The 16,995-nt window shown below is 51.0% G+C and overlaps 1 protein-coding gene across 1 annotated transcript in view; it reads right to left on the bottom strand.

Moving 5' to 3' along the window:
- The window catches only part of CAPN13 (calpain 13), a 52,113-nt gene that overhangs the window by 18,797 nt on the left and 16,321 nt on the right, over positions 1-16,995 (bottom strand). Inside the window, 4 exon segments of the mRNA XM_028168805.2 lie at positions 339-413; positions 4,431-4,516; positions 9,941-10,015; positions 10,937-11,111. Of these exon segments, the coding sequence (XP_028024606.2) occupies positions 339-413; positions 4,431-4,516; positions 9,941-10,015; positions 10,937-11,111 (411 nt within the window).

Raw genomic sequence — 16,995 nt, 5'->3', positions numbered from 1 at the left:
CAAAAAAGATGGCAAAAGAAGTTACAGGCATGATAACCATGCATCCTGGTTTCCAGGAAACTGTTGGTTTCAAAGCTTTGGTGCCAATATTCCCTTTTACCATTAACATCTCCTGCGAGTTCTAACATTTCAGAGAGGAAATACCTTTCAGGCAAAGAGAGAACACACAATTTCCTTTTCAAAGCTTTTGTGTCTTGGTGGAGGAAATAGCCTCCTTCTACCTAGGTCTCTGAAAAGCGAATCTTTATTCTCACAGAAGTTTAGGGAAAAGGGTGGGGATTGAGGGTTTGGGCAATAGGTAAAGATTTAAAATCTAATTTTGAAAAAAGAGTAAGTACCAAAACTCACCATCATCCTTATTCTCATACAGCTGGCTTTTCTGGTGGTCATGAGTTTCCTGCCACTCCAGAGACCTGGGCATGGAGAGACAGACGATAGGATGAGACTTCCTAGGATGTTTCATCTCAACCACACATGGCCCGACAGGGGCCCTTTGCACAGGCCTCCAGTAGTTTCCGGGTGCGAGTGGACAGTGTCGTTCTACCTGGTGATTCTAAGCTGATGTCTTCCAAGCTGTCCCCCAGCCCCATCCTCTTTCCTGAGCTTTAGATGGATACATACTATGGTCCACTCCTTGTCTCCACCAGAGCCCCACCGTGACCTTGAAATCAACGTATCCCAAAATGTACTCATCCTCTGCCTCCTTCTATTGCCCAAGTGAGAACATGAAGGGTTATTCTCTCTCATACCCTCCATGTCCAAGCCATCACCAAATATTAATGATTTATTGATTCTACCTCCTAAACCCCTCTCAAAGCCATCTAATTATTTCCATCCTTATCACTGTTTTCAAGTTCAAGAAACCTCATCTCCTTCTTGGACTTCTCACCGGTCTCCCAGAACTCAGTCCGGCCCGCTTTCCTATTCATACTCCACACCTCCAATCAAAACAATCTTTCTAAAACAGAAGTCTGGTGAGGGCACTTCCCTGCTTAAAACACATCAGTGCTGCCCTTTTACCCTCAGGATGAACTTCAAACTCTGAAACAGAACTTGGCCTCTGCCTACCTCTCCAGGTTTACCCGACCAGCTCCCTGTCCCCCCGCCCTTGAACTGTACACTCCAGCAATAATGAACATCTTCGTTTCCTTAGAAATACCTGTCTGCCTGGTGGCAGTGGCAGCACCCAACCCAGACCCGCCTTGGCCTTCACCATGATGCTCCCTCTGCCTGGAATACACTTCCTCCTTTCAGTCCTATAACCCAATAACTTGCACTCATCTTTCCTCCTAAAGGCACTTCTGCCGGGAAACCTTCCTCGTCCCCCCTGTGGAGCCCTTCCTCTGAGCCCGCATGGCACACTGTACCACTCCCATCTCAGCGCTCAGCACCCTGTGTTACTAGTGCTTGTTTATTTCTCGCTGTCCCCCATTAGGCTCCCAGTGCCATGAGGTCAGTGACCTTGCTCACCATTATATCATCCGTCATACGGCTTTAACACAATGCCTTGGCACATAGTAGGATGCCATAATTTTTTGCTGGCTTAATTAATTAATAATTAAAGCTGTCTACTTCATTGGGATAATGTGTTCCAGAAGCTAGTCCTAGAGTCTGCGGTGAAGGAGGGAGACCTCACGGGCAGAAGGGAGCATCTGTCACTTCCCAGCCCACTCCTGAAAGTGGAGGCACATTCATAGGCGACGGGCCCCCAAGGCACAAAAGTGTAATGAGATCCTTCTCTGGGACTGACTTGCATGGAGGGCCTGGGTCACCTCTGTGCCGGGAGAGCAAGGCAGGGACCACTCAGGCTTCTGGCTGCAGGCTGAGCCAGTCAGATGTGTTATTGTAAAAAGGCCAGTTTATAATTAAGTGATAATTACATTTTCTGCAGTGTGTAAGGGAAAATAAATGTAGTGTAAATCAATATACTATCGATTCATGCAAGTCTGTCTTTAAGTGTGTGTGATTGAAATTTCCATTATGGTTGAGATTAGACCCCCCGCCCTCCCCATCCGTCTCCACTCCTTAAAACGTCAGGAAGGGGCTTCCCTGGTGGTGCAGTGGTTAAGAATCCGCCTGCCAGTGCAGGGGACATGGGTTCGAGCCCTGGTCCGGGAAGATCCCACATGCCATGGAGCAATGAAGCCCGTGCGCCACAGCTACTGAGCCTGCGCTCTAGAGCCCGTGAGCCACAACTGCTGAAGCCCCCGTGCCTACAGCCCGTGCTCCACGACAAGAGAAGCCACCGCAATGAGAAGCCCGTGCACCGCAACAAAGAGGAGCCCCCGCTCACTGCAACTAGAGAAAGCCTGTGTGCAGCAACGAAGACCCAATGCAGCCAAAAATAAATAAATAAATAAATTAATTAATTAATTAATTAATTTTAACGTAGGGAAGAAATCGACCAGTGCACGGCCATATCGCTTCCTTCCAGCCTGGTTGCTGGTGGGGAACGGGGAGCCTCAGCCCTCAGCCGGGGTACGTGATCCTCCAGAGTAGGTGTGGAGGGTGCATCCCCCGTCCCTGCTCTGCACACTTCTCCTCCCTGCTCGAAGGCCTCTATGAACCCCCACGCGTGTAGGTACAAACCCAAACCTCTCAGCTGGCACCAGGCTCTCCGGCTCCAGCCCCCGACACATCTCCCCCAGGTTCCTCTGCCTGCGGCCAGCTTCTTGGCCCTGAACACACTACAGGTGTTCCTGGCTCAGCGCAGCAGCCGACACTTCCCGCCTACCTAGGGATGGCTTTCAAAGTGAGTCATACTTTTTTTTTGGTTGAACTCCAGTTCAACCCCATTCATGAAGCCTTCCCTGAACAGGCCCGCCCATGGGAAGCTTCTCTTCCCTGACCTCTGGGGTCCCTTATTGCCTTCACTGGTCATTTGATCTTTAACCCGGGGGACGTGGGCAGAACGTCAGCTCACGTGAATTTCTTGCCTCTTCTACTCAAGGGGACTGTGCCTCTGACGTCTGCCCTTCCTCCACTCCTACTGCAACAGCCAACCCCGAATCAGGGATTCTGGCTAATCGGATCCCCCCCTCCCCCCGCCCCGGGCCATATTGGGCAGCTTGGGGTGATGATTGCGAAGGAGGGCCATGGATATCCCCAGGGAGGAAGAAAGGACAGAGGCAAGATAAAAGGAGAGAGTGCGGCGGGGAGTAAAAATATTGTCCAGTGGTTCGTGGTTTTGCAATTTCATTCCCCTTCTGTGCGGGAGGAGGGGATTCAGTTGCCCTGCTCTCCAGGGGGGCATCTGAGGGAGGTCACACCCAGGTTTATTCTAAGAATTCATGTCTCTCCCTCTCCCTCATATTCCTACCCTCCAGCCCCACCCGTGCAGGCACCTCAGCTGTTGGGCACCGCCCAGCCTGGGGCATCAGGCTCAGGGCAGGGACAGGAGAACTCTGCATTAGCCTCCAGAACACGCTTCTCCCTGTATTGATTTCCACCGCTGGCTGGGGCCTGTTCTCCCGCTTGAACGCAGCGTATTTCCTTTCAGATCATGTTCTCCCTCGTGCTAAGCTGCCACGGCTGGCCAAGGTGTCTCGACTCTTTCCGTGGATCTAACACAGGCCCTCAGAGACCTGCGGGCAGGCTGGGCCTCGCTGGCTACCGAGAGGAGCCAGTGCCCTGTGGCTGGCCTGCCATCCCTCTTAGGACTGCCATCTCGTTCTTAGTCAGTAAAGGGGTGGGGACCAGGGATCAGTCCTCCTGGCAGCTGGGAACACCAGCCCAGCTCTCCAGGAACTACAGACCACACAGCGGGGGCCCCATAGGTCAGCTGGGTCAGCGAGCAACTGCCTGGGACACGGCCAGCAGGGGCATCTGAGGCCCACTTAGCTTTGTTCACTCCTACCACCAGCAATGCATCAGCTGCTTGTGGGAGTCTGGACCAATAGAGCAGGATGGACGACACAGGTGGACTGAGTCAAAAAATCAGCCAGATCTTCGCCTCAGCTCCCCAACTCCCCCTAGAATGAAGTCTTTTCCATCCTGATGACATGGCATCATCTGGATCAGAATCCCATAGGATCCTTTTATGGAAGGAGACTCCTTCTCTCTATCTCTGTCTGCCAAGTAGAACTTGACTCCTGCCCTACCCTACCCCTCTTTTAATTTTGTACTTATTCTAGGTATATGGGTTCATCGCTCAAGACTGTTCCCTTCTGGAGGACAGACACTGTCTCTTGTCATCTGTATGCACCCCACAGCACCCACCCAGCACAGTGTACTTAGTCCAGAGTACACAGCAGGTGTTTAAATGATGCTTGGTGAATGGCATCATGGGAGTGTGAGTTCGACTGAAAGTCACACACACATGTGAGCTGGACAGACCTGCAGTGAGATCCACCTGCTGCCCTCATGGGCCAGAATGCTCTCCAAACACCAGGTCTCCATGAAGGAGAGAGAGAGGTTTCCAAAAGCCATACCTGTCACTCCTGCGCCCTCTCCATTCGCTCTTGCTCCAGGGGTTCCACAGGCGGATAAGATATTCCCAGCCGCTCCTGTACTGAATCTGCAAAGAACAGAAAAGGAAAACTGTCAGTGTTCTCCAGCAAAATTCAGCAGAAGGGATATGAATGCAGCTGCTTTTCACCTCCAAGGACTAATTTAACTTCTGACCTCATTGGGCTGCAGCCAGGGAAAAAAAATGGAAAGGAAAAAAACCAATGTCTCTGCCTGTGTGGAGTTGGAATGAGACCAAGGAGAAAACAGTCCTTCTTTCTGTGCAGCACCTTGAAGGGCAGGTGCAGCTTCCTCAGTCTGTACGATTGCATCCTAAAACCTGCGCTGGCTGAGACAACAGCAGATAAATAGATGGTACCACGGGCTGCAGAGGGGAGATCTTTACGGGTCTCCAGCCTCCTCCACGCCCTGTCACAGCCGGCATCTCTATTCCGCTCAAATAGCTGTTTACTTGCTGGCGGCCCCTTGGGAGCTGTGCTGGGGTCTCCACAGCACTGTCCTGAGCAAGGCCAGTAGGAGGCTGACTTGAGCAAGACAGGACCTTTGAGGCCTGGGAGCGGAGCCCTCCTGGCCTGCGGCCCCGGGGCTGCACCCGGCCCCCCTGGCAGCCTGCCTCTGTCAGCGAGCAGGGCATCTCCGTGGCCTGAACGTTCCTTCCTTCCCCAGGGGATCACATCATCATCTGTCCCAGATACAGAGGCTGGCACACTTGCTCCTTCAGACCACTGAGGCCAGAGGGCAGGACTCTTTGTTGAAAAGTTACAACAAAACAATCACAACCCTTTGAACTTATGTTCCTGGATCCAGGAGGCCTCCGCCTGGTGAGAGGAATTAAAGCATGATTGAGTTGTAGCGGCAGTATTGATCTGCGCTAATGTCGTCTGAGGAGACAGAGGCCTGGAGGGGTGAGGAAGGGGCGGACTTGTTCACTGATTCCAGGTCACAGGAGAAAGTCCCGAGTGGAATATTCCCACGTGGAAAAGAAACCCATGTGTGGAGGCAGGGCTTGCAGACAGGCCTGGCTGAGTGTGTGACGTGCACTACGGCCTTCAATCCTGAGGTAGATATTCATATAATCCTCATCTTGCAGAGGAGACAGCATCAGAGAGGTTAAGCAACTTTCCCAAGGCCACAGAGTAAGTGGCAGAGGAGGAATTCTGATCCCAGCCACTGTGAGTCTCCAAAGCCCAGGCTCTTAATTTTGGAATTGGGAGTGGATAAAGCATACAGCTGCTCCAGGGCCCAGCTCATTCTCACATGTGGATGAGACCCTGACCTTGCACGTAAATCCTGGGCCAGCACGTGATCACCAGTAGGGCAGTGCCATGAAGGAGCGATGTGGTCAGACAAGGGCCCAAGAACCCAGCTTGGGTATGGTTCTTTTCTTGTCTACTTCTGTCTAGCTGACACTGCAGTGGAAGGTACTCTTTTAATGCCACATGGGATGGGGGTGCCCCTCTCTGACCCCACCAGGCACCCCAGGCTTTGCACACAGTGTATTATTAACTGCCAGCACGTGACAGAGCCCATGGAACAGGGACGTGAGAAATGGTCGCCTGGTGGCCCAAAGAGCTTAATGAGCCACCCTCAGTGCCTAAGGGACAGGCAGGGGCTCAGGCAGGCACAGGGGAGAAGAGTGGCCAGTGGCCGGAAGGGGCTGAGAGCGGGGCTAAATGAGGCATGCAGAGAAACACGCACCCCTGGCCCCGGGGAGTCACTGACCCAGCGAGGTGCATGGTATAAAATGCCAATTTCATTTATCTTGCTGTCTGTGTCCCGCCCAGAGGGTGGATGGGATTACAAAGCACACTGCGTTTATGGGCTGATTTAATCTTAGCACTTGTGGTCAGAGTTACAACCTTCTCTTTCTGCAGCAAGAACCTGTAATCAAGTTCTTGGGCTCTTGTCTGACTGGGTCACGTTTTGTTTTTTTTTTTTAAAGGAACTCCTTTAATTATTTATTTTATTTATTTATTTTTGGCTGTGTTGGGTCTTCGTTTCTGTGCGAGGGCTTTCTCTAGTTGCGGCGAGCGGGGGCCACTCTTCATCGCGGTGCGTGGGCCTCTCACTATCGCGGCCTCTCTTGTTGCGGGGCACAGGCTCCAGATGCGCAGGCTCAGTAGTTGTGGCTCACGGGCCTAGTTGCTCCACGGCATGTGGGGATCTTCCCAGACCAGGGCTCGAACCCGTGTCCCCTGCATTAGCAGGCAGATTCTCAACCACTGCGCCACCAGGGAAGCCCATGTGTCACTTTTTTTTTTTTTTTTTTTTTAGTGATTCTTTTTACTTTTTTTTTTTTTTAAATTTAATTAATTTATTTATTTTTGGCTGTGTTGGGTCTTCGTTTCTGTGCGAGGGCTTTCTCTAGTTGCGGCAAGCGGGGGCCACTCTTCATCGCGGTGCGCGGGCCTCTCACTGTCGTGGCCTCTCCCATTGCGGGGCACAGGCTCCAGACGCGCAGGCTCAGTAGTTGTGGCTCACGGGCCTAGTAGCTCCGCGGCATGTGGGATCTTCCCAGACCAGGGCTCGAACCCGTGTCCCCTGCATTGGCAGGCAGATTCTCAACCACTGCGCCACCAGGGAAGCCCGTGTCACTTCTTTTTGACAGTGCTCTGTTGGTGATCACATGGGCCTTGGCCAAGTGCCTCAGGCGTAACCTTCGAGGCCAAGGTCACAGCTGCATCTGAGAATGGGCGGGCTTTCTTGCTTCACTCTCCTGGCTGCTGATGGTACCCTGGCCCTGGTCAGATCTCTCAGAAAGGGTGCCACTGGGAAGAGGTGATCCAGGTTATCTATCCTAGGATAATAATTCCTTGAAAGTATTCTCTTGAAGGCAAGTTGCAGAGGCAGTTAATTGTTACTCCTAGAAAAAATAAGGTTTCATGGCTAATGGTAGATTAAAACCAAGCTGTACTTATATTGTTAATACAGGCCTTCTCAGAGCCTTTAAAATGTTAATATCCAAATACCGCTTTCACAGAGCATCTCAGCAGGCCGATGCTCCTTACAGCACAGGCTGGGAAGTGTCAGCAGCCACAGAGTGGCAAGAATGGCGGGTCACGCGGGACACGGTCTTCATCACCTACGGTCACAGGAGAGTGTCCTGTTTAGACTGCTCAGTGTGTTATAAGAACAACTCAACGTGTGTGCTGTGGGGCAGGAAACATCCGGGCTGTGGGTAGAATCATTGGGAGCCCAGCCAAGCCCGCACTTCCACTCCCCAGTTCACCTCCATGACCTTGGCCCTAGGTGTTTACTTGGCTGCTCTATAAGCCGGCAGTCACTGCCATCCCCACGTCCAGCCTCTGCGGGACTCACATTCCGTGGCCGTCTGGACCTCTGGATACACAAGTCCCTTCTCCCCTGCATTCAGAGGAGAAAGGAAGGCCGTCTCAACGTATAAAAAGGGCCTTGCCAGGAATGGCCAGCACATCACGCAGGTACCATGGCTCCTTCCTTCCATGCCCAGCACAGATATCATTCATTGATCGCAGCTCTCTTTTTCCAAATCTGGAAGCAGAGCCAAAGTCTTGTCAACACACTAATCCAGGCAGCATTGCCTGGATGAAGGCCGGCACACAAGAACGCTGACTTTCTCTCCCTAACCTAGACTTGTCCACATCTGGGATGGGGAGCTACGCTGAGCAGAACGTCCATCCGTGGCCAGATGTGATGATGGTATTGCCTGTCTCCACTGAGAATTCAGGGAGGGGCATGGGAGGTTCCAGAGGAAGAGCATCTGGAGCCCCTGGGACTGGGATCTCTTGTGGCTTGGGTTTATCGGGGCCTCTTCCTTGCTTGTGGGAAATGTCATTTGAGCTCCTCACATACTCTACGATGGAGAATCCGTGATGTCATCCTCATAGGCCAAGGACAAATGCATTCATTCACTCATGCAAGCACACTCACCCATTGATCCAACAGGCATTTATTAGGTGCCTACTCTCCTCCACTTGCTGTGCACAGGAAGCATTTTGGAACTGATTTCCTTAGGGAGGAAGGTGGGAGACAGAAAATATTGCCTCTGGTTTTTTTTGTTTGTTTGCTTTGTTTTGTTTTGTTTTTTAACATCTTTATTGGAGTATAATTTCTTTACAATGGTGTGTTAGTTTCTGCTTTATAACAAAGTGAATCAGCTATACATATTCATATAACCCCATATCTCTTCCCTCTTGCATCTCCCTCCCACCTTGCCTCTGTTTTGCAGATTGGAACATTCACCCAAACACATAACAATGGAGTAACTGGCCTTAGGTCAACGGACAGGAAAGACAGATTGACACACAGAGAGGGAAGGCAGATATGAGAAACAGGCCATAAATAGAAGCTGATACTCTGCATTCCTTGGCCCATAAATACCTGTGAAAAATGGACCCTGGGGTTTGCGACACTGTCTCTTATGACCTAGAAGACATTATCAGACCTCAAGAGTTGTGAGAACTACAGAGATGGGGGAACATTTGTGGGAAATCATCACAAGGCCAGGAAGTGCTGTCCCTGCACGGCTGCGTGATAAGCATAGATGGGAACTGAGGAGTCGTGGTGTCTGGGCCCAGCCATTTCAAGCAGCTGTGTCACCCTGACCTTCCCCTCTCAGGTGTCGGCTTCTCATTTATGAATGGAGGAGGCTGGACTTTAGTAGTGTTTTCTAGACCAAACGCTACTGCACACACTGATGATATGCATTTTTGTCCACCCAAAGTCGGTTGTTGATCAAGGGGAAAGACTGTCCCCCCCAATAGCCATCCTCCCCTCATTCATGGGAGTAAAGTTCTAGCTGGGCATATAGCAGCCCAGCTAGATGGTATGTTTCCCAGACAACCTTGGGCCTCAGGTTGGCCCATGACTAGGTCCAGACTCCTGGGATCTGAGAGGCAATGGTGTGTGCCTTTACTGATACGTGCCTGCCTTAGGGATGTATAAGTGTCCCCGGCCTCTTTCTCGTACCCCGGCTGGGAAATGAGGGGACCTGAGGCAGCTGCCCTGGGCTCACAGATAGAAGCCCCATGTTGCAGATGACAGAGCCAGCTACCAGCTCTGGAATCACCTGCCTAGCTGAGAAGTGAACTTGATCTTGTTTGAGCCCCTGCATTTTCGAGTGTCTTTGTCAGAGCAGTTTAGTTGGTACGTAACAAATAAAACCCTTTTGGGGCAAAATTTCCTCCGAAGTCAATTGGGTAGTTAATTCTGCTTTCTTTTGGGGCTAATCCCCCAGCCTAGTTAGACACTCTGCCTGTCTGAGGCCATTCAAGGATAGTAAGATTTCTGGTGGGTCCCTGGGGGATGAGGATACTGGGTGCCAGAACTTCTGGATGAAGAGAGGGAATGAGGTTGTCCATGATGGGCCTGGACATGGTGGAGGCAAGGGTGATCACTACTTGTTTCAGCTTGCTGGGCTCACCGAGGCAAGTGATTCTGACTCCTGTGTAGGGGAGCAAGAACCCTGGGGCACTGTGTTCATGGGGAGCCTTACCTGCTCGGCGCCAGTCACTGTGTAGGCATGCCGACTCACCAGCCTGTTTGCCATCCTCGTGGACTCACTTGTCGGCTTCAAAGGAGGAAAGCAGACCAAGCGTTAAACATTCACACATTCTTCAAAAAGATAGAAAAGCACTATTCAATCAGCAGCTGGGCCGTGGCCAGATGAAAAGCATCCCACTGACTCACGTTGGAATGGCATGTGTTCCTGGATTTCTTTCCTAGAGAGGCACAGTTTGAAGGCTGTAGGGTGCTTGAGGCCCCAGGATTTCACACCTCAGGAGACCACCCCATGACAGACAGAAGCCCACCGAGTCCTGAGGACCTGGGCTGCTGGCTTCTCCAATTACTTGCTATCAACGAGACACAACACAAGACATAACTTCTGGGCATTTTGTGGGAGTCGGGAAGACCTACCACCTCCAGGCTATGAGGAATTGGGGTTTAAAGTGCATTCTGGTTTCATGTGGCATTTCAGACTAGGGGTGTGTGACTCAAAGCCCACATGGTTAAAGAGTGAAGGAAGTGTCCTCAGGGATACGGTGTTGGCTGTCTCAGAACAGACTCAAATAATTTGGAGGGTCATCCAGGCTTTTCAGAATGGGGCACTCTGCCTTTGGGATGCTGCCTTTAAAGCCAGTGAGAATCAAAGGGCCCCCCGATCACTCTAGACACCACTGCTTCCGGCCACAGGGAAGCACTAGGCAAAGGCTTCAGTATCAGACAACAGCATTTGAACCCCTGCTCAGCCACTCACTGGCAAGCATTTTACTTAGTCTCTCTGAGCCCATTTCTTCTTCTGTAAGTGAATTCTGCAATCCCTATTTCAGATGGAGGGCTACTGTGAGGATTAAATGAGGTGGTGTCGGTAAAGCACAGCATCAGAGCTCCGTGATGGTCACTTGGCCATTCCCCTGAATGGGCCAGTGGCTGAACACTCCTGGGTGAGGAAAGGCTCGAACCAGTGCAGTGAGATTCCTGGTCTACTCACCCCGGCCAGGGTGCTGCAGGTCATCAGGGAGCCTGCCTCGGCTACCATCTTCACCATTGTCATCAGGTCAGACGAGGAGGAATGCAGGCTGATGTTGGTGACCACCCCTCCCGTGAGGTCCACCAGGGCATCAGGGAGGTAGCCATAGTGCAGGTTGACACAGGACGCATGAAACCTGGGAGGGAGAAAGGCAGATCAACCCCTGTGGTGCCTTTGGTGCCCCCAGAAAGGGAGGTTGTGCCCGGACCTCTGCATATTTCCCAGGAAATGGACTTCCCAACCACCCTCGGGCTATGGCAACCTGCCCACCTTCTGTTCTTCTGGATAAAGAATCTAGCAATGTGCCACCATTATCACTTCCTTCCCCTGGCCTCTCGGGCCTAGGGAGCCCCACAAGTGGCACTGTTGTCTAGAGCTTAGGAATGCAGGTGCTGCAGCCCCAGGCCAAGTGTTCAATCCCAGTCTCACCAGATATTTAGCTGCTGGACCTTAGACAAGTTACTTAACCTCCTAGGGCTGGGCTTAGTGTAGTGCCTGCCACATGGGAAGCCTTTAATAAAGACTGGCTCTTATTATGATAAGGATCCACTGTTTCAGTATGGAGGTTCCATAAAAAACTAAAAATAGAACTACCATACGACCCAGCAATCCCACTACTGGGCATGTACCCTGAGCAAACTATAATTCAAAAAGAGTCATGTACCACAATGTTCATTGCAGCTCTATTTACAATAGCCAGGACATGGAAGCAACCTAAGTGTCCATCGACAGATGAATGAATAAAGAAGATGTGACACATATATACAATGGAATATTACTCAGCCATAAAAAGAAACGAAATTGAGTTATTTGTAGTGAGGTGGATGGATCTAGAGTCTGTCATACAGAGTAAAGTAAGTCAGAAAGAGAAAAACAAATACCGTATGCTAACACATATAAATGGAATCTAAAAAAAATAAAAAATGGTTATGAAGAACCTAGGGGCAAGACAGGAATAAAGACACAGACCTACTAGAGAATGGACTTGAGGATGCAGGGAGGGGGAAGGGTAAGCTGGGACAAAGTGAGAGAGTGGCATGGACATATATACACTACCAAACGTAAAATAGATAGCTAGTGGGAAGCAGCCGCATAGCACAGGTAGATCAGCTCGGTGCTTTGTGACCACCTAGAGGGGTGGGATAGGGAGGGTGGAATGGATGGAGACACAAGAGGGAAGATATATGGGGACATATGTATATGTATAACTGATTCACTTTGTTATAAAGCAGAAACTAATACAACATTGTAATTGTAACTATTGTAACTATTGTATTGTAACTAATACAATAAAAATGTTAAAAAAAAAAAAGGATCCATTGTTTCCTGTTTAACAACAGTGGTAAGTACTGGCTGTGTGCAGGGTACCTTGCTAGGCACTGAGCGTTCAAAGATGGATGAGACCCTGTTCCTGCCTTCCAAGAGTCCCCAGTCAACAACTGTGATGCTCGCTGTGGCCATAAGCAGCCTCTATTCTTACTCTGTGCGAAGCTTGACCCAGAATCCCCATTCCCATCCTCAAAACTAACCCACTCCCCCCAGAATCACCAGGGAGGTGATGTCACTGAAGGTAACACAGGTGAGGGTGAGGCTTACATAACACATCCCCAAAGCAAACCACCTAGAACTCTCAGACCTGTTCTCCAAAATGCCTCTTCCGGGACTTCCTTGGTGGTCCAGTGGTTAAGACTCCATGCTCCCAATGTAGGGGGCCCGGCTTCGATCCCTGGTCAGGGAACTAGATCCTGCATGCTCTAAGTAAGAGCCCGCATGCCACAACTAAAGATCCCATATGCTGCAACTAAGAGATCCCGTGTGCTGCAATGAAGATTCCGCATGCGGCAACTAAAGATCCTGAGTGCCACAACTAAGATCCAGCTCAGCCAAATAAATTTAAAAAACAATAAATATTTTTAAAAACAATAAATATTTTAAAAAATGCCTCTTCCCACCCTCCCATGGGGTTTCTGCTTCTGGATGCACACTCTGAGAAATGCCCTGTCTTATTGCCCTATCTTGCCCATCTCCCAATTCTCCCCCAGTCACCTATTAGACAGGCAGATAGTCTCCAGATTCAAGAGCCAACCTGCTCAGCCCAACTGCTGGCCTCCCCTCTCATGAGCTCTCCTCTCGGGCGGGAGGCTGAGCTTTTCAAGGCCCCCTTTGCTCCTCTGGGAAATGGGCTCTTGCGGTCGTGCTGCCAGGTGAAGCGCGCACAGCACAGGGAGAGGGTCTGGCTGGTGGAGGTGTGCTTGCTGTGAGCACGATCAGGACAGCAAGTCCACGCTCACCTGCTTCTACCGCCACACTCGTCCACCCCTCCACAGCAGCGCTCACCACCCACATGCTCTCCCCTTAGAAGGACACGTCGGGCTGCTTTGCCTTCCTTGGGTGTCTATTTGCTGTGAGAGCGCGTGGATCACCTTGGAACAGAGAGGAAGTAACTGGGGGTCCCGGGAAGGCTTCTGAGAGGTGGCACAACTCTGAACTGAGTTTTATCCAGGTCCGGACAGTGGGACGGACATTCTGGGGAGGAAGAGTCAAATCAGGGAGGCTCCAGAGCCAGAAGAGCATGGTGGAGTGGGGTTGATGATGGACTGACTGGTATTCCCGGGAGAGAGGGCAGATGGATCACTCACATGGAGAACCACTGAAGCAGGGGCCAGAGGAGGTCAGATTTGTTTTGAGAAATCAAGTTCCTGTCGATGGGGTGAACTGGAAAGGTTCCCATGGGCTCCTAAAATATAGGCAGGGCAGACCCACAACAGCATGGAGCTGAGCCAGGCCAGGCAGGAGACCCTGCCTCTTGGTGTCAAAGCTGTCCAGTGGGCATGTTCCCACACTGCCTGGTCACTCGGGCCTCCGGCCGGGACCTAAGCTTTCCTGTCCCTGACGGGGAAGCAGAGGCCAAGCCCCTTACAGGTTGGTAGCCGCAGGAAAGCTCCAGCTGTGGCTTGCTTTCTGGTGATGCAAAACCACGTGGGGGTCAGGCGTGGGTCCACCCTGCTGCCGCCTCTACTGGGGCCCGAGACCTCAGACAAGACCCCTCCCGGTCCTCGGCCCTTCACCTGGATCAGCTCTGGGGCCCCTCAGACACCCCTCTCTCACCATACTTCCACCTCTGAAGTTCTCTCCTCCTGGGGTCCCCCAGAATTCACGTAAACTCACCTCAGCCAATACAGATCAAGCAGCCGCTCTCAGCAGGACACCGTCCCAGGCACGAACACCATGGACGGCTTAGAGAGTCTTGTGTTAATGAAAGCAAAGGATCCACAGAACCCAAGGGCCATTCTACAGGAACCAGGTGGCAGATGGATCTCAACTTGTTATTAAACTGGTTCTAAACCTTATCTTCCTGTCTCTCCCTCTCTCTGACCAGGGTTGTCTGGTATTAGACTCTTATCTCTGCAGTGTTTTTTAGTCAACTGCAAAGCTTCCCTTTGGTCACGATCTTAGCCTAGGTAGGTCTCAGCGTCTGACTCACTTGATTTTCCACATGTTTTCTGGCTCTGGGTCCTAGATTAAGGGGGCTTTGTTGAGGGTGCTGGAAGATCACCAATACTACGGTTCTGGAACCCATTCCAGATCCCACCAGCATGACCTCCCAGAAGGGGTCTGGCTTCAAATAGAGCTTCACCAGAGCCACACCAGGAAAGCAGCTGTTGGCTCTGCCCCGTCACTTCAGGGCCACTGCCTCAGTGTCTGCAGGCCTCGTCTGATGGTCTGACATCATGCACTCCCCCCACCCTCTGCAGTTACCACAGAGACACCCAATGCAAGGGGAGGGACACATGGCCAGTGCCCCCCTCTCGGTGTCTTCCACAGCCTTCTCTCGCTGTGTCTCCACGATGCCCACGAAGCCTGTCCCAGCAGCAGCTGTGTGTTTAGACAACGAGCTCTCCCTCTCTGCTTTACAAACACGAGCTCAGAGATCCTGCTCATGCTTCAGGGACAAGTCAGCTCTTCCTAGCTCCCTTTGCTGCCAGGAAATAGAAAGGGAGGGAGAGAGAGCCCTGTGTTCGCCACACCTGTCACTACACGTGTCACCTGAACCCAGGAATTCTGAGAGCACCTTGTTCTCACCCCTCGGCTTCAGCCTCATTTTGGGGAAATGTCTACGTGCCTGGCAATGATATGAGAGAGGGAAGAATTCAGATGTCAAATCGGGATCCAAAAAGGATGCTGAAAGGTTATAATTCTGAGCCACAGAGATTCCAGAAAGGATGCTAGGCAGCTTACCAGATCTTGTCTCCCACTCTCCTATTTTATGACCTCTGGGGAAAAAAACCCTGCAAACAAAGATTTTTTTTCCCTCCACATCTGACTCACTTGACCAATTCATTTCTGACTCCCCAGCTGCAAGAATTGTTGAAAGTTTGGGATCCACATGTTCACTTGGTATTGCCTATACCCTTGGAGGGAAAGAGGACCATCTCCACCTGGACAGGTGGGTCCTCTGTGCTTGCGCTGTGGTCCCTCTGTGCCAGACACTGAGTTCCAAAGAAGCAAAAAGACAAATCATTTTCCTCTAGGACTGACAGTATCAAGAAATGATGGAAAAGCACGTGACTGGGGAGGACAGACCTGATCCCAGCTTGGCCTCAAACACGGTGTGACCTTGGGCAAGTCATTTCACCGCCCACCCCCCCCACCCCGAGCCTCAGTTTCCTCATCTTTCAAAGAAGGTAGGGTTTGATGCTGACAGAGGCTCCATCTAGCTCTCATGTGGTATAATTCTATTTGATTTCCTCCTGCATTCTATAACCCCCTTCTTTGGATGGAGGGGAAAGCTTTTAAATAGCTTTGGAGTTTGAAACATTTTCTCCTGCGCTAGATTTCTTCAGGCAGTGGAATGTGGATTCTGGGTCCAGTTTCCCATTTCTTTTCAAGCTGAATGATTGCTTTAGGTCAGCTGTTAACAAAATCGGGTCAAAGTCATCATTTCATCTGCGAGCTTTCTAATTCTCCAAGTGAACTGCCATGCTCCCCCTTTTAATAAGGAAAAAAACGAGGCCCTGGAGCGGTGAGCACTGAATCCACCCCGGAAAGATAATGGCAGTGTTTGCATAAGTAGCTTAGAAGTGAAGTAACCTCCCCAAACATACGGATTGCTTCATCCACCTCGCCTGTTTTCTGGGCTTCATTCTCAAATGCTAACGACCAGCTCTTCCTGACACTGGAAATGAGCAACAGCTTTAGCTTTGCACAAGCTGGCTCAAAAGAAAACGCACAAAAAGAGCCCTTGAGATGTGTCTTCAGAAGGACAAGGACTGGGGTAGTCTGTGGGGTCGTAACCACTCCTCAGGGCCCAGGATTGGATGGGGCGGGGTCTTCAGTCTTGCCAAATGATGTCACCTGGTCAAACGACCAAAAAACTCAGGAGACTCAGGTTAATCGCTTACACCTGCCATCACATCACTATTCAGAGTCTTGGCTTCCCCATTTGTCATTATGAGGCATTGGTTAGGAAGATTTTTGGGGAACCTGATTCCAGGACATTCTCCACTATTCATTTTTCTCCTGAAATATGTGGTCCCCTGACCTTTTGTCTCCTAGCATTGATTTCCAGCTCTGATGTGTTCCTCACTTGTGTGGGTCTTGATGACAGCGACCTCTTACACACACACATACTCTTGCACACCCCACCTGAGCTGGCGTGAGCGTCTCTTCCAGTCCCCAGCACAGTGCCCGGACTATGAGTAAATGCACCATACACATCTGCTGAATAAAAGCAACCCAAATTGTCTAAGTGAAACCGGTGACTTGGGGAGTTTATAAGTCCTCGAGCTTGTTAACACCAGAAGGTAGTCCCTGACTCACGGTGTTTGGACCATATAATAATAAGCAGCTCCCGCCCTGCCCCCAGTCATAAATGCAATCTCACGGTAGCCACACCAGGTCCCCAAGTGCCCTGCCCGGATCACTGCTCAAATCACTCCCCCGCCTCATATCTCCTCTCTCTCTTCTGAAATCCTACCCATCCTTCAAGGCCTCGCTCAACGCCACCTCCTCTGTGCAGT

This window comes from Balaenoptera acutorostrata, chromosome 12 (genome assembly GCF_949987535.1).
Source record: "Balaenoptera acutorostrata chromosome 12, mBalAcu1.1, whole genome shotgun sequence".
In the NCBI taxonomy this organism is placed as follows: Eukaryota; Metazoa; Chordata; class Mammalia; order Artiodactyla; family Balaenopteridae; genus Balaenoptera; species Balaenoptera acutorostrata.
The sequence above is the reverse complement of the archived record's forward strand: the minus strand, read 5'-3'. Positions and strand labels throughout refer to the sequence as shown.